The following is a 24,016-nucleotide window of genomic DNA, read 5'->3' as shown; positions in this document are numbered from 1 at the left end:
CCATTTCTCAGGCACTTTACACAACAATCGTCCCTTCGCTCTTCAGATCTCTTGAGCTGGCGCCAACGTGGACGCCATACGTCCCCTCAGCGATCGCCCACTTCTGCGCTTCTACATCCCAGTAGCTGAGATCCCGTCTTCGAAGTGCAAAAGAGACACTCTGCTCCTCTCCGGGCTGCAGCGTAACCTTCTCGAACCCTCTCAATTGCTTTGGAGGTTGAGAAGCAGCAGTTGGGTAGCTCACATACAGCTGTGCGACTTCAGCGCCAGCAACATCGCCGGTGTTCTTGACAGATGAAGTGACTGTCACAATTTCGTCGAACAGATCCTTCTGTCCGCCCAGCGACAAGACACCGGTGGGATACTTCGACTCAAGTGCGGTCTGGTTCGTGATCTCAATACTGACATTGCCATAGGAGAATGTCGTGTAGGAGAGACCGTATCCGAAGGGATACCGCACGGTAATGTTGTTGGCGTCGAAGTAACGGTAGTCGACGTGCACACTTTCGCTGAACTCGCACTGCGCCGTGTAGCAGACGCTGACAGGGTAATCGCTTTCATTCTTGGCGATGGTGTAGCTGAGTTTGCCGCTCGGATTGACGTCTCCATACAAGACATCCGTAATGGCGTTACCGCTTTCTTGGCCGAGGAGGGAGCCATACACAACGGCAGTGATATTCTCATTCTCGATCCAGTCGTCGACAAGACGGGCGCCAGGAGTATTAATGACGACGATGGTGTTGTTGCAGTTGGAAGCGACTGTGGTGATCATGGTGTCTTGGTCGGTATGATAGAGGACAGTGCGGTCAGCACCCTCGCCAGAAGCTGAGTTGATGAAGACGATGCAGACGGCGGAGTCGGTGGCGTAGTTCTCGTAGGAGGGACTTAGGGCAGTCCCACTGCCACTAATGCTCACGCCACCGCCTCCACCACCGCCCATGCTCATCGAAGAATTCGAGCTTGCACTATCTGTAGCGCCTCCGCCAGCAGAGCTCGAGTTACCACTCATACTGGGCATATTACCCCCGCTCGTGCCTGAGCCTGAGCTTGTGGTAGAAGTGTAGGTATCATTCAAGATGTACCGAATCATGCTTCCATCTGCACGCGCTCGGGCAGAGAGGGCTTCATAAGGAGTGACAGCATAGGTTAGGGAGCCTTGCCCGCTACCACAGTCAGTAGTGAGATGTCCATCATATGGGTCATCCATGCCCATGACGCTGAAGGCGGAGTTGGGACCAGCCATTCCTGGGCCGGCGTGGGCGCCAAACAAGCTGATGACAAGAGGCCTCTGTAGAGGGAGACCGCGTCCGTCGGAGTTCTTGTTTTTGAGTAAGACGAGGGATTCTTGAGCGACTGTACGGATCAACTGTGAGTGATTGGCACGCACATCGCGGTATTCGGTGGTCGCAGCTTCATAAGGCTGGTTGCCATCGTCAAGCTCGGCAAAATAGTAGCCGATGACATTACGGACAGCCATGTCGTCCAGGCGATCTTGCGTGAAGGATCCATTGGCGATGCCAGCCTTGAGGATATCAGAACTCCAGTATAAACTCGAGCCATAATCGACACCAGCATTTGCAGAGCCATACGATGTCGTCTGAGATCCAACATCAGGCAGAACGAGGCCGGGGAAGCCGAGTTCTTCCTTGAGGAGGCCACTGAGGACCTTACTGCTCTCGCAAGACCCTGTGCCGTTAACCGAGTTCATAGCACACATGACAGCACCCATTCCAGCGTGGACACCGTCCGCGAAAGGCCAGAGATAGAGCTCATGCATAGTCTTGTCGTTGGCGTTGCTCGAGTAGACCGCTGTCGTGGATGAAGATAGGCCAGCAGAACGGTTGGTCTCTTGTTCGTTGAGGATAAAATGACGGCCGATAGTAACGACGCCTGCAGAGTTCATGCCCTTCACAGCTTTCTCCATGGCGATGCCGTTGAGGTAAGGGTCAGGTGCGAAGCCCTCAGCGACTCGTCCATCGTAAGGAGTGCGTCCAAAAGGTCCAGCCACAGGTCCGTTGATGACTGCGTCAAGGGTCAGTTGATGTCAGTACACTTTCCAGCAGGCCAAGACCTACGATTGTAACCCATAAGGTAGAACTCTCGTCCACTGGCCTTTGCCTCGGCTTCAAAGTGCTCTCGACTCCACGTCATAGCAAGGGCACCGCCGATAGGAAAGGCAGAGACATAGTACTGCTGGTTGATGCCGGCAAAACTATCCTTGTTGGTGAGTGCAGTCCAAGATACACTGCTGTTAGATGAGTTGGAGGACACGCTGCCTCCTGTGATGATCGAGATCTTCTGGGTGTTGGTAAGTTGTGCAATAAAGGCCTTCGCTTTGTCGTATGCTGCTTGGTAGTCGCCCAGGTCAACGGTCCCAGACGAAAGAAGAGAAGGCGATGACGAGTTGGTTGCAGAGGACACACCAAGCAGCGTGAAGGCAATCGCCAACTTGCCGAAGGCTTTCATCGTGAAGCACGCCAAAGAGCAGAAACGAGCGACCAAAAGAGTGCCGACAGAATGCGGGAAGGATACAACCGCTCATGTCTCACCTGGTATATGTATACTCCTGTCGAGGCAGTCCTAGAGCCGCGTGGTCCATCGTATGGAGATGCCGCAGACTCTTCCGTCGGCCTTCGAAACCATTCGAAAGCTCCTGAAGTCTGACGATTGTCTTCTAGCCAGGCACGATATGGTTAAACCAGAACCGGCAACACACCGGAATCGCCCATCTCCACGTACACTACCTGTGTAGCGGAAGGCGAAGACCACACACAAGCACGATGGTGAATCTGCTGTTGTATTGCTTGCTTGGACTACAGCATCGCTTCTTGCCATGGAAGATGGCGCATCAGTGACTTCCATCGAGGTGTCTGTCCTACATGGTCCTTCAATGGTCCTGTCGAGGCAAGGAGATGAAGTTGCAGAAGTTTGAGCTGACGACGCGCGGAAAAGATTGAGCAGACGTCGTCGGCGCTGACGCACGCACCGTCGTCTTAGGGCTTCGGTGATTTCCAACCGAGATAAGATGGAAACAATCCGTGTCAATATGGGAGAACTCGACGATACATTCTTTCCCTTTCTTCGATCGTTCTTGGACATCTTTCAGAAGAGTCCTCCACGCCGCGGCGGTGATATGTGCCTGCTCGGAGCTGCCGCTGGTGGGCTGAGGCAAGGCTCTGATATCCTCTCTCGTGTCTCGCCAATCCCGCCTCTTCGACCATCCAATTTCATCTTCGAGAACGAAGACACCGCGGGAGTCTTCGATTCATGCATCCCGAGTCGCCAGAAGAGGGCCATCAGCCAAGACTCCAAAAAGAGGCTATGAACGAGGCGGATTTCGACGAATGCCTTGGCTTGGGAGGTCGACAAAAGCGTTCTCTGAACAGACACCGAGTCACGTTTCTTTCGCCTGTGTCTCCTCTTGACGATCTGCTCTCGATATGAACAGTTCGACAATAGGCTGCAGCTCCTGGGCGTTGGTTCGGGGAGGCAAACCCATATTAATATGCACAACTTGTCTGTCTGCATTAGGCACGTTGCATGGACGGAGTTGCTCGGGGCGCCTCGAGCAGCCGCTTATGTGGCCGACATGGACAAGATGAGAGAAACATGTGCAGCTCTCCTGCATCTCACCCCGGCGCCTCGAGCATAAAGTGAGAGGAGAACACTTCGGGCCCGCACCGAGCCGGGGAGCAGCTGCAACGTTAAAACTCGGCCAAACCCACGCCGCCTGAATCTTAAATCGCCCTTCTCCTCCTCCGCCCCAACTTCACTTCCTCCATCCTCGCACCATGGACATCCTCTTCCCTGACAAGAAGTCGCAGACGTCTGCGCCCTCCTCGACAAACGACTCCCCGGCCTCCACCTTCGACAAGAACATCTCCAGCTGGCTGTCTTCCACCAGCTCGTCGGGAACGTCCTCGGTAACGTCGCCGTCAGCTGACTCGAACACTTCTCCGACCACCGCCGACACACTCATCTCCCTGTTGATGGACTACGTCTCCGCGGCGAACAACCGTACCTGGACCGATTTCGATGGTCTGGAACAATACTTCCATCCGTCTTTCACCACTGAATGCCGATTTACCTCCAAGTTGCAGACGTTTCCCGAAGGCATCAAGACCCTGCAGGACCTTGTGGAGATCTCGCCAACTTTTCACATCAAGTTACACGAGGCTTCGGCCAAGATCGACGAGCCCACGAGAACTGCTTTTGTCTTCATCCATTCTGACTGGGTTGGCGCTCCGCCCGGGAATACGACCCAGAGCATGCAAGTCTTCGAGTGGAGATTCGTGGATGGAATGTGGCTCTGCTATCGCTCGAACGTTATGAGAGGTATCGATGAAGTTGTATGAGAATTATGCGATACCCTACGGTCTTTGCAACTTGCTGAAAACCGCGAACGATCCGGGGACCTTCGCACGGACTTTCATCATGGCTAGCACCTGGAAGCACTCTCTCGTTCGTGGCTCTTCGAAAGCTTCCCGGACAGCTTCGCAATCAAATCTACTGCCTCTGTCTGCTCGAATACGGCATGGTTGTTGTGTCTATTAGCCACCGCATGGACAGTGGTTCAAGAACCCATCATCCTCAAGACGTGTCGCCAGATCAGATCAGAGGCGCTGTCAATATACTGTAGCGAGAGCGTCTTCTCCTGTATGTTGATTGGAGAAAATATCACACACGCCTAGAAGACTGCCTGCAAGCCATCGGTCCATGCCGAGCTTCGATGATCAAGAAGTTTATCCACACCAGAAACGAATGCAGATTGCGATCTGCTCGGCTTAGCTTGCGGCTTCTCCAACACCATTTGGGCCCGAACACGTTTACGCAAGCCTGTGTACAACAGCACGTACCGCATCTGCAACTGTTGACTGCGTTGGGATTGGATCTCGATGTCTTGAGTGACTGAGTACTTCCACAATTACCTCGGCGCCTGACCTTGTACAGGTGTTCCACCGGCATCTCATCAATCTGGCGATCTGCACGATACGCGGGAAGAATCATATGAAAACTGATACGTTCCTGGAGGCAATTCATCTGCCATGGTGGTGACTCCCATTGATGGTGAGAGGGCATCACTGGGCGGGTGTCTTCAATGTGCTGCCTTTGTGGCCAAGGCTTTGTTGGGCCAGCATGTGGCCCTTGAGAGGTCTTTGAAAATAGCTACCAAACAAACTCAGCACATTGCTTTATCTGCTCCGAGTGTGTTCTCCTTGTCTCATCTTGCTGCTTTGTCCTCAGAACCACTCTCGCATGGAGATCGAGCCTGCGTAAAGGCGTCAAGCAAGCTCATGGATTCCTTCCACACAGTGAAGCTTGGGGTTTCGTGCTGAATAGCGACGAAGTCTTACGTACCCTTCTCGCGAACGCATTCCTGTTCTTACCTGCAAGGGCAACAGGTAATGCTGTGCCTGTCTGCCTCGAGCTACTTCTGCTTATACCGATCGAGCAAAGATTATACACCACTCGCGGCTGAGCTTGCTATGTATACATCCTGGACGTTGATCAGTGGCATGCCGCTGCTGAATTTTCCTCGAACGTTGTCGCTGTACAGGCGTTAAAGATCCGCCCGAGAAGGCGCCGTCATTCACTTACTTTTGAGTCACGGGATGTCCCCGTGATGGCCGCGCCGCGCCGTCTTTTGAAATTGCCTCGACTTCGAGGCTGCTCTGCCGCCGATCACCGCTACTGGACAGTTCGCAACTCTTCTTAGCGACAGCAACAGCTCTGGCTTCGTCTATCCTCTCGTCAAAAATCCATCAATAGACCCCTCAACCCATGAGCAAGATGTCTGCCGACCTCAAGACACTCTTGTCGCTCCCCGCTGAGATCTGCGAACTAACAGCCAACTGCCTCGAAGCCTCCGACCTGCTCACATTTCGTAGTCTATGCAAAGAAATCGAGGCCAAGACATACAGAGTCTTCTCGAGCACTTGCTTTGGACGTCGTACCCTGCGGCTCTCCTCAGGGCAAAGCCTTCGCCATAACCTCATGGTCCTCGGGCTTCCCACCTTGGGCCCCATGATTCGAACCGTCATCATCTCTGAGGACAAACATCAGCCAGGGGCGATCAGCCGAGCTGCTCTCAGTGCAGCAGTTCTCCAGAAAAGCAGAGTCGACTTCAGGCTTTTGCGAAGGTACTTCCGCCAGCTTCGCCATCTCGGACTCCAGGTCAAAGTCGTCGTCCCTGCACGTCGTGGAAGTGGAGTACATCGGAAAGATATGGCAGCCTTGCGAAATTTCTTCGCTCCCTCGGCCGACGACTGCACGGGCTTCAACACAATTCTCGAAGCAATGACCTCAGCAGGCTATGCGACACTTCTCCATCGATGGCGACGTTCCGTCCGACCATGCGTGGCACCTACCAGTCCACAAATTGATCGAAACCAACGGTCTCGGTCTATTGCACAAGGTTTTCACGTCTGTGGAGTCCTTAACGCTGGACGTTTGGGTCGAGGACGAAGGGCTCCTCACTTCGACCACCCCTTTCTTCGCTTGCATCGCCTCGCTACCCAGCCTGCGAAGCCTGACCATCTATGGACAACACCGCCACTATGAGTCACTGAAAGGCTTTGACGTCGACGCTTATGCGATTGCAGAAGTTCTCCTCCAGCAGGACTTCCCTCGCCTAAGGGTATTGAAGCTGTGGGGATGCGTCGTGTTCGTCGATTTACTTGTCGACTTTCTGCGTCGTCATCGGCAGGACCACAGGTCGGAAGAGTTCCAGATGGGTCGGCTGGATTGGGAGTGGGATGACTTCGATGAAGAGTTCGATCGTGGAAATGAGGCGGAGATGAGCAATGAAACCCTACAGACGCTGACCGGAGTACGAGTCGAGTACTTCAAAGAAGGATAGATTTGGGCAATTGTCGGCGGCTAGAAAGGCTACAAGGAATGGTCTGGCCAGAGCGAAGCGAGCAATATTTTTGTACAATGAGAGAGTCGAGCTTTGGAGATCGATCTTGGTAGCGAAGGCTTTGGAAGTGAAGCTTGGTATGCGAAGATACAAAGCCGCAGAAATTCAGTCTACTGTATAGCATCCCTGCCTCTCTGTATCAGATCGAAGCCACAATGATCAAAAGTGCGACCAACTGTCACTTTCTGATCTTACAGGTCGTGAAAAAGTCTTTTAGTGAGTAAATGCATAAGAATTATGCTCTTTACACGAACGCGGCTCGTCGTCACAATTCAGCGTCCTACCTTCTACAGCCTCTCTGTGCATCGGACGGACATTTGACTTATTAAGCTTGCCAGCGTCTCGATACGTCCTAGTTGTTCAAACCCTTGCTAGGAGCAAGTATGGAATTCAGATTATCCTTCCGATGCACGGAGAGGCTGTATTTATACTGAGCTGACAAATGCTCGACTTGCAGCTGACCAATGCTCGGCCAACGAGGGCAATACTAAACTTGTGCTGAACGACAGCGCTGTGTTCACCAGAATAAGTTCACCAGAATAGGTTCCCAATGCGATCGCAAAGCTAACAGCAAGAGATCACAGAATGTCTACCACCCATCCGCAATTTCTGATTAAACGCCGCACTGGAAGTACACCAGAGGAATTCTCAAATCGTTGGTTCAGCCACGGCCATCTAGTGCTTCCATGGCAGCTGTCGAATGGCGTACAGTACTACGCACAGGTTCGTAACCCTCATTCTCTCTGCTGTCCCATCGCTACTCCTGCTTAGGCAAGAACAGATTCATCGACCCGTCTGGGCCTCTTCCGAGGCGGCCGCCTCGAATCCTGGCGTGGATCTGTCCGACTGGGACGGCGCTGCAGAGATGGTCTTCCGGGAACATACAGATCTGGCGACCGCCACGGCAGGGGCACGGTACTTCGAAGACGTCATCGTCAAAGACGAGCTGGAGTTTCTGCATAGCAAATCAACTAGCCATGCGAAAGCAGTCGGTGGCGGCAGCATCTCTGGCGATCGTGTAGAGTTCATAAAGGATGGGAAACCTTTGGTGGAATTTGAGAAATGGCAGGAGCTCTATGAGCAATTGGAAGGCACTTCGGACCAGAAGTAGGGCCCTATCCTCGATTCGCAGTATATGTAGGACTTAGCCGCCTTTTGTGAACGACGATCGTTCCCTGATGGCCTTTCCGTATCGGATGAAGCAGAATGGAAACGGAACACAAGCCAGAGCTACGAATCCAAGGAGCGTACTCGCCCAGCCAATGCCTAGATTTTCAAACACTAACCATCATAGTCAGCGTACATAATGTTGGAGGGCCATGAGATATTTGACTGACTTTGCACCCCAAAAAGTGGGAAAGACCCGGCAAAGACGAGTCTGGTGAATGCATTCGCGCCGAGGGCTGAAGCTGCGTAAAGCGGGTAAGATTCGACGAGGAACGACCAGACGCCCATGAAGATACAGACACCACTATATCAAGTTAAGACATATATCAATGGATGACAGCGACAATGCGGTGCACTTACCCAACTCCAAATAGAGCACTTGCTATGATCGGCACGATCCAGTGGATGTCCTCTCTGCAAGTCCACCCAAACCAGAACAACGAGATGGGAAGTAAAGGAGCTCCGAACGCTACGCTAAAGAGGTTGAATTCTGGCTCAGCAATGCCGTTGTTCCTCGCAGTCTTGATCCTTGACAGTCGAAACCAGAATGGGAAGGCAATAGCACCGAGTATGGCTCCGACTCCAATGCCCAAGAAGGATAGACCGACTCCAGACGGTTTGAATGCGTAGACTTTTGTGAATGCGTAGCCGAAGGCGCCGAACAGTAGGTACTGGACACCGAGGAGAACGGCTGTCAGAAGGCTTAGACAGAGGACCATGTACTCCAGCGTGAGCAGTTGAAAAGGGCGGTAGCAGCTTGTCAAAATGCTAGAAAATATGCTCTTCTGCTTTCGAGTATCCTCTTGGGTGTCACTCCCTTTCTGCGCCGCTCTTTGTTCCATCTCGAGTATCTTCGGGGCGTAGGTCTCGGGGATGAATACGAATAGGGCCAAGATGGTGCCTGACCAGATCATGAGTACCCAGAAGACCCATCGCCTTTAGGCAAGAGTCAACAGTGTATGCATAGCTTTGCAGAACATACGCACCAATGGTAGTACTGGTCGATGAAGCCACCCAGGATTGGGCCGATGTCAGGACCTAGGAACGACATCAATGTGTAGATGAGCATTGGCGGACCGAGATCACGAGGCGCAAATCTGCCGTTCGTCAGACTGTTTCGTCCACCGATATATGCAGGCTATAGTTACAGATCTCCGACAACGCCCCCCGAGACTGTGAGAAACGCAGAGCCCGCCATACCGGAGAACCACCGTCCAACAAGCTCTGTGGCAATGTTCGGCGCCACAGCGCAAGGAATCTATGAAGTTCAATCTTAGTATCATTCTCGCTGCACGATGATCTCGTGCTGCAAGAGACTCACGTTCCATACGATGTACATTATCAGAGATACCAGGCAGATAGGCTTTCTGCCAAAGAACTATCGAGTTCGTCAACAAAGTATTTGTTTCGCTCGTCCTCGTCACAGTCACATACTTCAGAAAGAGGAGCGACGAACAGTGGACCGAATCCTATCGCCAGAGTCTGTCGATGATCAGCGGCCAGTAGTATCAAACTAAACTTGAAAGCCAAACTCACGTAAAGAGTCAAACCAAGTGTCGCCACCTCTCTCGAGACATGCAGCTCAGGCTGAAGATGATCGTACCTGACCAAAGATGAGCAAAGACTTGAAGCTCGACAAGGGTCACTGGCTCACGTCAGGGTATAGATGCTTGAACCACATGTCCTGGTCACCGTCAGCCTCTTCCTAAAATGTGTTGGGCCAGGGCTGTGAGACTGACACAGCCAACGCCATTGAGGACTCGATAATAACGATTGCCCACTTTCGCCATTTCGGCATCAATCTTGGATCTCGTCGTGGCCGAAGAATGGATGCAGCAGATGCTTGGGTAGGCTGCGTGCCCATTGCCAATTTCTGTCCTCTCGAATGAGGTCGGCCGGGTTTGTGAAAATGGCCTACAACAACGACTGACCCCGGCACAGCCATCTCAATGAATTATCATTTAGAATCACCCTTCCCGAGTCACTATCGTTTGTCATCTGCACGTGGAGCTATGTGCGGGGATGCAGCGGGCTGCGGCGGAAATCGCGGGCTGCCGATCAGGCTGCGGCATTCGGTCGCATTGCATGTGATGATATCATGGAGCTGTCCAATCAGACCGCAGGATGCAGGGTTTTCTCGGTGCTATATCGGGAAAGTGCTGAATATCAGTTGATACATGGCCTGTGGAACGATCACTGCCTCCAGGTCATTCGTTACCATCGGCTGTAGGCCGATTTGTCGCACGACCGAGTTTTGGATATTCCCCGATACTGTACGTTCTTAACACTAGACCGCAAGAAGACTTGATTCGTCATCACTGCGCACTTCCTTATGGACCTATTGAAATCAGCAGAGTATCGCGCCCATGTCCACAAGCTGCTGGAAAGATGGCACGTCCCGGGCGTGGCGATCGCGACTCTTCAAGACGGCGAGTTCTATTCTGCCGCTGTTGGCAAAGCCTCATTGAGTCCGCCAAAACCATGTACACCCGAAACCCTTTTCAACGTGGCATCGGCTTCAAAGTCGTTGACAGCGGCATCTGTGGCGCTTCTCGTGGAGGATGAGAGGTTTCCGAATGTCAAATACGAGGCCTTGCTGTCGGAAGTGTTAGCAGAGGATTTTGAAATGCCACCTGGCCATCCAGACTTGGTGACGATTGAGGATATGCTCAGTCACAGAACTGGCATTGCAGCGTGAGTTGTGCCCGGCACTATATTTTCTACGCGAGAGCGTTGCTGACGAGGGAGATCTGATCACGCTCTTCTAAACACCGACACTCCCCAATCCATTACTCGAAATGTTCGAAATCTACCGGTTGCCGCCCCTATACGAACCACGCATATCTACTGCAACCAAATGTACATTGTGGCGTCTTTCCTCGTCGAGAAGCTCACCGGCCAGGATTTCGCCGGCTTTCTCAAGCAACACTTCTTCGATCCACTGCACATGACCTCAACAACCCTCCAACCCAGCCGCGCCCGTGCGAACGGTTGGTCAGACAGGCTAGCGGGCGCATATACATGGGACAAGTCCAAACAGGAATACTACGAGTTCGAGTCGCCAGATCAATCGGCCGAGCAAGGCGCCACAGGCATCGTCACCTGCGCAAACGATTATATTAAGTGGGTGAAGGCAATGATTGACCGTGAAAGCCCCATAAGCGAGAACGTCTATAAAGGTCTCATCAAGCCGCGAAGTCTGCGAGATCCGGACGCGGGCGAAGACGACTTGGATCCACACACCTCATTCTCTGCTTATGCAGCTGGATGGCATATAGCGTACTATCGCGGATCCAAGATAGTCAAGCATTATGGACTGACAGAGGGGGCGGCATCGGCGGTGTTCTTCTTGCCAGGTGAAAGATTTGGAGTAGTTGTCTTCGGCAATTCGGACCAAGCATACCATGCCACGCACATAATCATACGGGAACTGGTCGATGAAGTGCTCAATGTCGCCGCAGAGGAGCGCGATTACTGGCGGGCGAAAGAAGAAGAATTGGAAGAGGCAGAGTCAGAGTCAGATTTGGACTCGCTTGACGTGGATCTGAAAGAAAGCCTTGAGATGGAGCTGGAAGTATACACGGGGACGTATTGGAATCCTGGTTACGGTTGCGTGACGCTGGAGGTCAAGGATGGGAAGTTGTTCGTGGACGCATCGAACCGGTCGTCCGCATTCACGTTGACTCTGGAGCATATCCGACGGCAAACCACTTTCATAGCATATTTGGCAGATTACTATCGAGGCGAGGGAGACGAGATTCGTGCAGAGTTCCAGATCGAGAAAGATCGAGCGGTAAGATTTGGGCTGAAACTAGACGGCTCAATAGATCAAATGATCTGGTTTGATAAGACACAAGAGTAGTCTAAACGTATCAAGAGTGAAGCAGTACTGAGACTGGAATGCCCGAATTTCGTCCCACAACTGCTTACATCACGACTCTACTGTAGAGACTCCAACGTAGAACTTTCACCAAGTCTCCAGGCTAATTGTCGGATTGACTTCTGGCGAGATCCGCAGAGACGTTAGATTCCAGGCTTCTCCTTTAATTCTGTCGATCTCACATCGATGTTGTTTCCATCCTACGACAAGCGTTAGGTTTCAGCTCTTAATAGTCGAAACTGGCATGCCGTCAACTTACCAAGATAGGATTGTCGTGGACCGGGTTGGTATTAGGGATGGGGTTTGAGATAGCATTGCCTGCTAGGTCCGGAAGCTTGTTTGGGAGATTGTTGTTCCCAATATTGCCGATGGAAATGCCTTGCTTTATAGTTAGCAATGTACGACTGTAAAGAGGATGCAGAAGTAACAACCTTGAGCGTCCGGGAACGGCCTTGCCGAAGCATTAAGAAAGAAGAGGAAGTAACAGAGCGCGAATTCACGGCTAGGCCTAATCATCTTGGCTGCTCGCTCGACAAAAGATGTCCGAGTACTTGCTATCCTATGATCTTAACGATACTTATATGTCCGTTTGGAAGCTGTGCGATCTCGGCAACATCACTCGTGGTCAACATGTTCCATGCTGACAATCTCGAGCGTTCAAATCGCTGGATCCCCCGTCATGTGCTCTCATAATTACTCACTTCTACAGAGACATGTGAACCTGATACGTATCCCAAAGTGTGCGGCCTCAGGGACTGCAGTACGCATGTCTTTAGATTCTGTTATGGGGATGAGCCCTCTTCTTCTCCTTCTGCAGATGCTGAAAAACTCTTTCCGCCACCTCATACCTATACAACCAAGCTCCATGGATGATAGCCTGGTATTTGCTGTCACTTTACAAGCAAGCCACAGTGTTCCGACGCTCCCCTTGAGTACACGTCCACGACCATTATTAGATCCTACTGGCGTACTCGAATATGAGCCATACACCCACAACTACTGGCAGCAGCGACAAAAAATGATTGCCAGCGGTTCTGAATTGCCGCATCGGGAACATTGTCCGCGGACAGATCGCAGAGTGTAACAGAACCGTCCTAGTCTCAGTGCACAGACCATCCTCGCTAAGCCGGCTAATAGGGACAAGCCCAGCCGCATTAACTGCGGTAGTCTAAGGGTCCTAGTTAGGGTTTTAGCTAATAAGGTGTAGCTTCGTAGTAAAATAACGCGTATATAAGAGCGCGCCTTACTTTAGGCGATTCTATAATATAGGTATATCTAAAGTAAAATTAGAAAATTGGACTCTATTAGTTTATATATTTAGATATACTAATTAACGCTATATACTTAGTTTTTTCCTAATAGTAATACTTATTAAAAAGAACTAGTCTTAGTATAATAGCTAAAATAATTAGCTTTATATAGTAGAATAAACCTAAGTAGAGTACTATTAATACTATAGTAATACTAATAATATATATAGATTCTAAAAGCCTAATATTAACTAAAGAACAAAATAGAGCTCTTTTTTTAATATATAACTAGATATACTTAGCGTAACTATCTAAAGTAAGTATATTTATTAACTATTAAGCTAAAACTACTCTATAGGGTCTATATAGGTATTAAATATAGTAGAAGTAACTAAATTAATAAATAATAGTAGGAACTAACTTAGTTATAATTATATTAGTTATAGAAAGTAGAAGAACTAAAGTATAATAAGCTCTTTTTAGTTATATAACTTTTAGTATAGATACTTTAGATATCTATTTTAGCCTACCTATCTAGACTATACTATTTAATACTCCTACTTAGGCTAGGATATATATCTCTAAATAGAATCTAAGTAATAGTATATAATTTAAAAGGATTTTCCTCTATCTAATTAGGTATTAGAACTTATTCTACTACTATAGTATAGTAGTTATAACTATAGTATAACTCCTAGACCTAGTATTTTTCTTTTATAGTATTAGGTTATCCCTAATACTATAAAGGAAATAATCTTCTTCTTTAGGCTATCTAGAGCTATTTTATAAACTTTTAGAATTAGGGTCTATTTTTTAGTTTTATAAAACTATTAGTAACTATCTCTTTTATTAGAATATATTCTACTATAATCTTTCTTTACTACTAGAGTCTCCTAATAAAGTTATAGGCTATATTATTAAATAGTATAGTCTAGATAGGTAGGCTAGAATAGATACCTAAAGTATAAATACTAAGAGTTATGTAACTAAGGGGAGCTTATTTTATTTTAGTTCTCCTACTTCCTATAACTAACTAATATAATTATAACTAGGTTAGTTTCTACTATTATTTATTAATTTAGTTACTTCTACTATATTTAATACTTATATAAACCCTATAAAGTAGTCTTAGCTTATATTAAATATTATAACCCTATATCTAGTTAATACCTAAGGTAAGCTAGTTATATAATTATATTATATAAACCGAGGCCCGACAAACCCGCATCCGGAAACGGACGCACCGCGTCCGCCCCGAACGGGTTTGGCGCGCGACCCCCACGCCGGTATAAGACCTCACCTCTTCCCTCCTCTCGTCCATTTTGCTTCCATTTCTCTGTCCTCCACTCCTGGCCGCTCGCCCGCTCCTGTCGCACCGTCGCCGCGCTGCTGCAGCGGCCTCGCATGATCTCCGCGCGCACTCCGAGCGCCTCGCCCAACCGATGCCTTCCCTCGACGCCGTCGTTGTCCGCCCGAGCTCACCACGACCGCGCCGTACGATCGACCGATTCCCCGACGCTCGACGCCGTACCTCAGGATGGCCTCGAGCGTCATCAACACGCCCGTTCCATGAGTCCACTGTGTGTCCCCCGCGACGCCGCACACGTTGTACGACGGCCTCGTCTCAGGTGCCCGCTGCGCCCGCTTCGTTCAGCTACACGAGCCCCATCCCCGAAAACGCCGCATGTCCCTCGCGCACAGCCCACGTCCGTCCTGCACCAACCTGGGCCGAAACGAAACCGCCGTATGGAAGAGATGGGGGTTGCTCGCATATTTCTTGTTGGTACTCTCTCGATCCGTCGCAGCTGAACCAGATGCGGACGATGGTCGGGCTGTGCTAGAGTGCCACAGGTGCTTGATTGGAACGTGGAGTTTCCGACGGGTCAGCTCGCCAAGTTGTGCATTCCGACTCAACGGTCGAAGCGTGCTCGCTTACAAGATTTGAATGGCAAGGGCGCTCCAGGCACCCACGAAGTCGTCAGCAACACACTGCCATCTTCGTGAACAGGGATCTGCAAGGATGCGCCGTTGGCCGCGGCTTCAGCTTGACCAACTGACCTACGCGCGGCCCTGCCTTTGCGTTACGCGGATGCACCTCGACCGTAGCGACTGCCGATGTCCGGTCAGTTGCTCGATCAGCGCGGCTTTTACGCTATCCAGGCATGTCATGATCCTGTTCGGGAATCCAGCATTGCCAGATACAGGCAAGGAAGGACACAGCGCGTCGCATCGGCCCACTCTCACACGATCATCCCACTGTATGGCAGAACGGCCAGCCACCTCGCTGGGTGGATGCCCCGATCTGATCATTTCGCTTCCACCACCCAGGTTGCGTGCATTAGACCGCTAGCTTCGAAAGGCAGCCCCCGCAGAACCGAGCTTGATGGGAGACGTCTTCACGAATCGCAAACCTGTTGGCATACTTTGGAGATCAGTCAAAAGATGGTTGGGGTGCACGTTGAGGACGGGCATACAGACGCTTGAGATGCGCCAGGCAGGCAGCCGACCTGCCCGGTGGATGACGAGTGGCTCACGGCGCACCAGAGCTTGCGCGCCAGTGTGCTGCTGGAGTGCGCCCACCTGCCTGTTGTAGCTGCGCTGCCTATGGGCTGTGCTTTGGCCCCACATCGGCTGCGAAGCGACGGCACGGTGAGACGGAAACCGCATACGAAACGATCCAACTCTGCGCCGCTGTTCGAATATCCCTGTCATTGCCGCGCCACTAAACCTCAGTCGCGATGGCTCGGGGGCATGGGGTGGAGCTGAGACTGTTGCGAGTGGAATTCTCGATCCCCCAAACCAAACGGACCTGGCAGCATTTTCACCCTCCATCTGTTCTTGTTCCACTTGTCTATCGATCTGACTTGCCTTTACGCAACATTCATCAACTTGCTACATCATTCAGTGCCTTCGACTTCGTGGCCTGGCTTTGGCGCGCCCACCGGCATGTCGATTAAAGAGATGGCGACCTCGTTCGTTTCGAAAGGTCCTATACAACTCGACAACATGATCATTTACCGAGGGCCGCCTGCTTCGAGAAAGAAACCTGGACCGCAGGCAAAGACATTTGAGCAGTCCGCCCCGAGGCCCGCAGAATCGCTTGAAGCCAGATGGCCCACGTCAGCCAGCAGGACCGATTCGACAGCAGATTCAGATGAATGTACGAGGCTCCTTGTCAGAAGCATGGTCGTGACACCAGACTGACATATGAGATCTGTAGGCATTGCCATGGATGTGGACTTTTCGCCAATTGATCATCATGCGCAATATGGCCGCCACGACGATGCCACTGAATGCAGTGGAGATCACCAACAGATGTCTCTGGACTGGCTCGAGCCGCTCGAGTCATTCAATTTCGGCGAAATTGTGTACAACGGTCAGCTCTCGCCAGAGCTCGGAGTGCAAGGTTTCAGCGCCGCTCCAAGCCTAGGACTAGAGCCTACGATGGAGTTGCCGGCAGTCGTCATCGACACTGACCCCGATTTTCCACAGAGTGGACTATCGGATTCTGTGGAGTTCAGCACTGTTCTATCGAGCGCCGTTCAATCGGGCCCTGAATCACGAACAACAAAAGTTGAAACACGGATCGGTGCTGTGGTTGACATGGCGGCAACAGACTTGCCGTCATCGTCCCGGTGTCGAGGGCCAGCCACGATCGACCTTCCATCGGATGACGTCCTGAAGCTCTCGGACGACGGCAAGGCTGTGGCGAGTGAAAGTGCCGCTGGACCCCTAACCTCACCCGATCTGGCGACGCTCAACGGTTCAGAGCTATCGAGAGCGTCGCGAGGAGAGCTGCACCCGGCTGGTACAGAGGCGGTGACAGGCTTCCAAGTATCGCAAAAAGGACTGTCTGATGATATCGGGGCCAGGTAAGCGCATCTCCAGATCAGCTGCTATGATGAACACTGCTGAAAAAGCGTCCACTGACACTGTACAGCACGGACATCGACTTGACCGACCTCTTACCTCCGGCAGTCGAGGGCGAGAAAAGCGTCTGCGCAGAACAGAATCACGTAAATGAGGAATTACATGAGCAGGGATGTCAGGAGCAGAGGTCTCCGCTACATAGGAGCGAGTCGGAGCCATCACATTCGGTGCAATCAGCCGATTGCACCACCGACGACGATGAGGGCGCACCCTTCGTACCTGGCAGGAGACGATGTGGCCCTCTTTCAGCCCGCTCCCCGTTATATCGGCAAGACGTCGACGACTTCCGAGGATATCCCGCGACAAGTTCTGAAGGACAGTATGGTACGCCGGGAATCTCGTCTCAGGGCCGCCTAGGCAGGCATGGGCGAAAGCGAATGCACGTTAGATGCACACATCTCGATGACGACGATTTCGTCAGCAAAGAAGCCGAGCTCTTGCGCAAGGTAAGATGTCGATTCTCGTGCCTCCGACGGTGCTGACAAGTATCCCGCAGGCAGACGAACCACACAGGCGTCGCAAAGCTCGCAAGCGCTGTGGCAGCAGTGACCGTCGTTCACAACGTCCTGGCTGCTCGGCCGTTACTGCTTGCTCGCTAGAGACTGTGCAGAGGCCATCCCAACCAAGTCGTCGGAGACACTGCCAAGACCACGATGCTCGCTCTCAGCGGTTGTCGTTGGCATCGACACCGCCAGAGCTGCTAGAACAGCCGACCTGGGCCGTTGACCGCATCGTCAGATGCAGCCTGAAGAATGGGAAAGTGTTCTACAGGGTCAAATGGAAAGATACCTGGGAGCCTGCAACCAGTCTGCAAGGTTGCGCGGACACCGCTGTCGCAGAGTTCCACGCTGGGCGTCCCACTACCCGCTCCCACAATGAGTGAGTCGAGAAGGCACAACTTCTTAAGCAAAAGAGCTTTAGACGTACGTGGAGGTAAAGAAAGCACGTACGTTTAACACTAGCTGTGTTCGTCGAAGGAGTTTTTTGTGTTATTCTCATCTTCTAATGCACCTGCTGCGTCTCAAGTCGGCGGCTAATCGGCTACACATTTCCTAGAAACGAACCCCTAGAGGAGACCAGTCCAGTCTCGCAGTACGATAATCTTAATTGAGGAACAATGGGGGCGGCAGCAGTATTGGCGGCTAGACCACCACCTTGCTCGCTCAACAAGTAATACCCCCTGCTACCTCTTGCAGACCTATCTTTAGAATGATACTAGTCTCGAGTAAGTCCAGATTGTGAAAGTGGACGAGCGGAGCTGTAAAAAGCTGGTCGTACAGCGAGCCTTCGGGGCGTCCCGTCGCAGCAGTCGCAGCCGTGTCCTATGTTCAGCTGACTGTTGCTGTAGGACCACGACTGATCATACAGCCCTTCGAGTATTGCTACTGCGCTTCCTGCCGATATCTGGCCCAGACCGAGGATTTCCAACTCCGACACGCTTCGTCTGATCTCTCGCAAGCGTCGCGTTCATGTCGCAGAACTGGCAATCGCCACCTCCGAAGACCCCCAACAGCTGTACTAGTTGCAGGAAGAGCATGGAAAGTATTGCAAGAATGCCTCGATAGGAAGGTCATGTGGAATGATAAAGTGGAAGGTGGTAGGACACAGAGGCGATCGGCATTGGCAGTGAAAGGAGTGCATTTCAGCTACGCGAGGGAATACCCTTCTGCTTCTTTCACGCATGGCATCGCTTCTGGGCACGTCGAGCAGTCGAAACTCAATCATGAAATGCCTGCTCCAGCAACTCCATCGCAACCCGAACTCGTCTACCTACAGAAGAGATGTTCCTGGAGTCAGCGGAATTCTCTACAGTGGTCAATTGCTACCGAAGTAATTTCCTTCCACGAGGGCAAGCCTCGCTCAGGAGGTTCCGCTACAGATTCGAGTACGTTTATCCTTCGGCCGCCAAATGCAACACATCAATTCTTACTCTTCCACCTGAGAACCTCCGTGACAATTCCAACGACTGTCGCGCTCGCTTGGATGATACTATTGACAATCGCTACACCCCATCCACCCATTGCAGCGCTCTGGAGGGTAGAAAATGCGAGTGGGGTGCCGTACATCGATTGAAAAGCTGCAGCAAGCCAACCTTGGTTGCCCAATGAGTCCGAGTCATGCATTCATCGCAAAAGTAGAGACATACCTGCCATTGGCCCACCACTTCCGAATCCTAAACCGAGGAGCGCTGGTGTCGCCATCACGCCCGGGATAACAATTACGAGGAGACACGAGAGCTGGAGCGTAGTCGTGCCGGGATTCATCTTTAGGTGCTCGGTCACCGCCGATGGAAGCTGTCTCCACTCCAAGTCGTTCAGTCCGATCGCCATATGGCCAAACATGGCCTTGGCCGCTTCGAATGTTGCTCGTCCTTGGTCTGTCATGGCCCTTGGCTGTCGCTGGTCAATCTTTCAGGTATTGTGTCCGGAGGCGGGAGTGCAGGAGAAATGATGCTGGGCTTCGAACACCTCTCAGAGACATGAAGCTCGCACTTATCGGTCAAGATGCCTGCTCTGGTACTATGTTTGGAAGACGTCCATAGCGTTGGCCCATGGTACAGCACGAGAGCTTTCACTGCGCCGGGGATACCACCTCAGATCCTTTCTTTTCAACTGACGGCGTCGCGGGACCATTGGCTGCGGAATGTGCGGAGACCTGCACCTGATGCACACATGAATTTCCACTATTCACCGCCCCTCTCTACCAACATGAAGCTCAGGCAAGGAGTGGTTTACCAATCGCGGTCGTCCAAGTCTTATCTACAGTTCGAACGAACCAAGGCTGCTCAACCCCTTGCTCTGGCAAATCCATAAACGGGTCGGAAAGCCGCGTAGAAAAACCCTCGACAATACCCTTTAAAATTACTTTAGCCCCGTCAGAGGAATTGCAATGACTGGACCATCCGCAGCCACCATGGCGCCAGCACCAGCTGTCCATATCACGGATTCGCTGGAAGAGTTTCAATCAGAAGAACAACGGCAGGTACTCGACACTGTCGCCCAGATTCGCAAATGTGGCTTAGATGCGATCTTACCACTTCCACAGATCGCTGTTTGCGGTAACCAGTCTGCTGGCAAGAGTTCCGTACTAGAAGCCCTTACGGAAATTCCCTTCCCTCGGAATGACAACCTCTGCACGCGCTTCGCGACTGAAATCACCCTCCGCCGCGGTGCAGCCGACTCTCTCCGTCTTTGTATCATCCCGGACGGGAGCCGACCAGCCGATGAAAAGGCTGCAATCTCCGCGTTCTCCGAGACTATTGTGGACTTCACCGAATTGCCTAATATCATGTCCAAGGCCTCGTCCGTGATGGGGATCAACTCTGCAGCCAACAGCTCCTCTGAGGGCTCCTCCCATCAAGCATTTGCGAGAGACGTTCTGAGCTTTGAGATCGAAGGTCCAAATCGCCCACAGTTGACTGTTGTCGACGTCCCCGGCCTCATCCAAAACGTGACGAAAGGGGTTACAGAACAGGACAAAAGAATTGTGGCCGAGATCACCGACTTTTACATCAAGCAGGAGCGGACCATTTGCCTTGCTGTCATACAAGCAACGGACGACTAAACAAAAGACCACTCAAACGCGAACGGAGAGTGTCGATTCCGCGACATTCGTCCGGAATTGTACTGAAGTTGGATTTGCGGAAGAAGGCAGCTTCAGACGCATTCCTTTCCTCGACAGAGAAGGAGGCTTCCTCAAACTTGCGATTCTTCACAACATGCCACCCTAGCTTAAAGAATACATCTTCGTTCCGAGCAAGCGCAAGGTACGCTGCTTCGCTCCCCGAATTGTGGTCCAGTCGGTCCGGTTTGGTAATAATGCCAAGGGTACGGCTGCCATCTGGGTCAACTTCTCGGACTTTTGTCAAGATAGGTTGGTTCGCATTGAACATATCAAACGCGAGCTTCCCAATCTGCGGCGAGACCTAGACATCGCCCTGGCGGAAACCACAGCACAACTGGACAGATTAGGGTCTACTCGCGCTACCGCAGACGAATGTCGCAATTATTTGACAACGCTGAGTTTGAAATTTCTCGAAACCACAAAAGCGGCTGTAGATGGGCATTACGAGGGAGACTATTTTCAAGACTTCGCCGATGATGGTTTCGACATTGCATCGCCACAATCAGTGAAGCGGCTTCGTGCTGCGATTCAGTATGTAAACCAAGACTTTGCGGAGACCATGCGACGGAAAGGCCCGAAACACTTTGTATCCTGGGAAGATAGTGTCCACGAACCGTCCAAGACTTCGCTCAAGGCAAATGCCATACCGACGCTATCTCGCCAAGAAGCTCTCGCTTGGGTTGCACGGGTCCTGGTTCGATCTCGAGGGAAGGAGCCTATTGGAAACTACAATCCACTCATTATTGGCGAGCTGTTCTGGGAACTATCATCCAAGTGGGAATTGTTAGCAACTGATCATGTCGACACCGTGGCCGATCTTTGTAGCAAATTTACGGATAGACTGCTTGAAGAGACATGTCCGCGGGATATTCGGGCCCGTCTCTCTGCTTTGAAGATCGCAGATGGTTTACAGGCGCGGAAAGCGAGGGCAACGGCAGAGCTCAATAACATTCTTGAGGACAAGCAAGACTTCCCAATAGTCTATAATCACTATTACACCGACAATGTACAAAAGGCTCGCCAGAAAAGGATGGAGAAAAATCTTGGAAGGTCAATCGAGGCCGCAACCTCCCACCAACATTTACCCAATTGCAACTCTAATCACACGTCTGCGACTGTCGACATTGATGTTGCATTGCGACATTTCCATGGCAATACGGAACGTGACATGGAGAAACACAGCTGCGAAGAAGCGCTAGACTGCTTGCTCTCCATGTACAAGGTAATGACGAAAGTTCTGCTTGCTGTCTTCTCGCGCTGACAACCCAAGCCAGACCCAACAGAAGACCTTCGTAGCGAACGTCACCTCCCAAGTCATTGGACGACACATGGTACGCAAGTTGGACAAGCTCTTCACTCCCTTGGACGTGAACGGTTTATCTGATGAGGATGTGATGAAGGTGGCAGCGGAGCCTGCAGCCACCAGGAGGCAAAGAGACTTCTTGGCAGACAGACAGCAGAAGCTCCTAAGTGGTAAGAACATTTTTCGAGGCATCATGGGCCGCATAAAGTAAGAATACAAGTTCTCGTTGAGGAAAAGCTGGCAGTCCGGATCATGTCTTATTCGCAAGAGAACGCTCGGACGTTTCCGTAGTCATATACGTGTTGTTTCTAAGCTTGGTCACCTCTCTTTCAGATTCTATGGCCTGACTTCGTCCCCTTCCCCGCAACTGACGTGGTCTGCGGCGCTCCATTCATCCAAATCCTAGGAAAGCTAGTTGGCTTGACGGACGAGCAGGATCGATTCTCCGCATCGCATCTGCATATCAATCTAACGCGCAGGTATTTGCTACACCTCAACCACTTCCACACCGATGTTCGCGTTCCGACAACGAAAGCCCTGTTCTGATGCTGAGCAAAAACGAAACGAGGAGAAGAGCACGCCAATCAGCACGTGACAAAGCAAGACATCGAGCACAGCTGCAAGAAAGAGAACGAGCACAACCTGGGCGACAAGTTCAACACTCTGTAGCACCGCACTCACTGCAGATAGGCTGGCCAACAACAGCAACTCTTATGTATACACCGTTGAAAAAGGAGATTTGCCCAAAAATGTTGCAGCTGGACAAGGCCCGGGGAGATGTGCGTAGATCAGTCTGGCTTGCTATACACTACTAAGGCGACCACTAGGTAGGACTGACCAACTCCCTCAACGAGCGATTCGCTCAACAGCTCTCGGAGTGAGTTCACACCTCTTGAAGTGACTGTCGCTCTAAGACACGTGCAGCCAGTTCAATAAGCGCGAGCTCGCCGATGTCGAAATCTCTGTTGGAGACATTGTCATCCACGCGCACCGGCTTGTGCTTTGTCTCCAAAGCAGGTATTTTTCAGATGCATTAACAGGTGGATTCGCGGAGGCATCACAGCGATCATTGGCATGCGAGCCTGGCAGAGAGCAAGCGTATCTTCGAGCACTTCGGTATCTCTATACCGGAGATTATGAGGAAGAACCGTCCGCACTACTCACAAATGACGGTATGACACTCAGCGCAGGGCAAAATCCTCACTAACATGAGATCCCAGATGACCAGGAGCTTCTAAAGCATCCTCGCGTGTATTTCCTCGCTGATTCGCTTTTCCTTGCCGACCTCAAAGCGCTGGCGTTAACGAAATTTGTGAGCGATCTTGAGAAACTGTGGGTGAGTGAGGGTCTGGTTGAATGCATTGTGGAGATCTACAACAACACATCTGGCGCCAATGATATGAAAGCAGCAGTTGTCCGCACCCTAGTGGAGCATCGGAACGAGCTGCTCTGTAAGCCTGCTTTTGAAGCTCTACTGTCAGATGGAGGAGATTTTGCTGTTGACTTAGTGACAGCTCTGGTGAGCGCGACCTGAATTCCATAGACTGCATCTATCGAAGCTGTTTGAACGAACCATCATGCCAAAAACATAGCACCTCGTGCTGTGGTGTTTATGTTTTCCTTCCGATTTGAGCCGAGTCTACACGCTGGAGGCTTGGGCTAGGAGCAAAAAACCCTGAAGATCTCTTACTATGCATTCGAATGCACACTCGCCTACATCAAACTCTAGGACTCGACCGGTGTTGATGCAACGTATGCTCTTTCGCATCGCCTTCCCAGTCATGGAGAGTGCGTATGTATGAGGAGCCTTGCGTGGACAGCTGAAAGCCAGGGTGCGGCGTCGACGGTAGTGTAGATCGTCGGACTCAGTAGGTGGCCGATTTCAGGGTGGGTGGTCGACGGCAGGTGGGAGGTCGACGGCAGGGTAGGAGGTCGAGGTCAGG

The 24,016-nt window shown here is 51.4% G+C and overlaps 9 protein-coding genes across 9 annotated transcripts; 6 read left to right on the top strand and 3 right to left on the bottom strand.

Moving 5' to 3' along the window:
• Positions 1 to 16: 16 nt before the first annotated feature.
• Positions 17 to 2,466, bottom strand: M409DRAFT_61371 (glycoside hydrolase family 3 protein; the record flags this gene model as incomplete). Its single annotated transcript, XM_033814728.1, has 2 exons — positions 17 to 2,022; positions 2,076 to 2,466. 2 exons carry the CDS (start codon positions 2,464 to 2,466, stop codon positions 17 to 19), a joined length of 2,397 nt encoding a protein of 798 aa, XP_033659673.1.
• A 1,325-nt stretch (positions 2,467 to 3,791) lies between these two features.
• M409DRAFT_71476 (uncharacterized protein) lies at positions 3,792 to 4,355 on the top strand (the record flags this gene model as incomplete). Its single annotated transcript, XM_033819187.1, has 1 exon — positions 3,792 to 4,355. The coding sequence occupies one exon, from the start codon at positions 3,792 to 3,794 to the stop codon at positions 4,353 to 4,355; it is 564 nt and encodes a 187-aa protein (XP_033659672.1).
• Positions 4,356 to 5,790: 1,435 nt separating this feature from the next.
• On the top strand, positions 5,791 to 6,859 carry M409DRAFT_61369 (uncharacterized protein; the record flags this gene model as incomplete). Its single annotated transcript, XM_033814727.1, has 2 exons — positions 5,791 to 6,210; positions 6,311 to 6,859. The coding sequence occupies 2 exons, from the start codon at positions 5,791 to 5,793 to the stop codon at positions 6,857 to 6,859; spliced, it is 969 nt and encodes a 322-aa protein (XP_033659671.1).
• A 645-nt stretch (positions 6,860 to 7,504) lies between these two features.
• On the top strand, positions 7,505 to 8,030 carry M409DRAFT_30739 (uncharacterized protein; the record flags this gene model as incomplete). Its single annotated transcript, XM_033810062.1, has 2 exons — positions 7,505 to 7,642; positions 7,701 to 8,030. The coding sequence occupies 2 exons, from the start codon at positions 7,505 to 7,507 to the stop codon at positions 8,028 to 8,030; spliced, it is 468 nt and encodes a 155-aa protein (XP_033659670.1).
• A 33-nt stretch (positions 8,031 to 8,063) lies between these two features.
• Positions 8,064 to 9,884, bottom strand: M409DRAFT_71474 (uncharacterized protein; the record flags this gene model as incomplete). The annotated part of the gene is made up of 10 exons (XM_033819186.1): positions 8,064 to 8,200; positions 8,257 to 8,390; positions 8,447 to 9,022; positions 9,073 to 9,183; positions 9,235 to 9,344; positions 9,408 to 9,464; positions 9,521 to 9,568; positions 9,623 to 9,689; positions 9,741 to 9,770; positions 9,826 to 9,884. 10 exons carry the CDS (start codon positions 9,882 to 9,884, stop codon positions 8,064 to 8,066), a joined length of 1,329 nt encoding a protein of 442 aa, XP_033659669.1.
• Positions 9,885 to 10,418: 534 nt separating this feature from the next.
• Positions 10,419 to 11,948, top strand: M409DRAFT_38092 (uncharacterized protein; the record flags this gene model as incomplete). The annotated part of the gene is made up of 2 exons (XM_033810858.1): positions 10,419 to 10,780; positions 10,835 to 11,948. 2 exons carry the CDS (start codon positions 10,419 to 10,421, stop codon positions 11,946 to 11,948), a joined length of 1,476 nt encoding a protein of 491 aa, XP_033659668.1.
• Positions 11,949 to 16,222: 4,274 nt separating this feature from the next.
• Positions 16,223 to 18,029, top strand: M409DRAFT_61366 (uncharacterized protein; the record flags this gene model as incomplete). The annotated part of the gene is made up of 4 exons (XM_033814726.1): positions 16,223 to 16,376; positions 16,437 to 17,088; positions 17,157 to 17,592; positions 17,643 to 18,029. 4 exons carry the CDS (start codon positions 16,223 to 16,225, stop codon positions 18,027 to 18,029), a joined length of 1,629 nt encoding a protein of 542 aa, XP_033659667.1.
• A 1,036-nt stretch (positions 18,030 to 19,065) lies between these two features.
• M409DRAFT_61365 (uncharacterized protein) lies at positions 19,066 to 19,530 on the bottom strand (the record flags this gene model as incomplete). The annotated part of the gene is made up of 2 exons (XM_033814725.1): positions 19,066 to 19,238; positions 19,293 to 19,530. The coding sequence occupies 2 exons, from the start codon at positions 19,528 to 19,530 to the stop codon at positions 19,066 to 19,068; spliced, it is 411 nt and encodes a 136-aa protein (XP_033659666.1).
• A 529-nt stretch (positions 19,531 to 20,059) lies between these two features.
• On the top strand, positions 20,060 to 22,284 carry M409DRAFT_71472 (uncharacterized protein; the record flags this gene model as incomplete). The annotated part of the gene is made up of 4 exons (XM_033819185.1): positions 20,060 to 20,686; positions 20,779 to 20,912; positions 21,020 to 21,992; positions 22,045 to 22,284. The coding sequence occupies 4 exons, from the start codon at positions 20,060 to 20,062 to the stop codon at positions 22,282 to 22,284; spliced, it is 1,974 nt and encodes a 657-aa protein (XP_033659665.1).
• Positions 22,285 to 24,016: the final 1,732 nt, after the last annotated feature.

Source organism: Zasmidium cellare (genome assembly GCF_010093935.1).
Source record: "Zasmidium cellare ATCC 36951 unplaced genomic scaffold M409scaffold_71, whole genome shotgun sequence".
Lineage (NCBI taxonomy): Eukaryota > Fungi > Ascomycota > Dothideomycetes > Mycosphaerellales > Mycosphaerellaceae > Zasmidium > Zasmidium cellare.
This window is presented reverse-complemented; position numbering and strand designations above follow the sequence as displayed.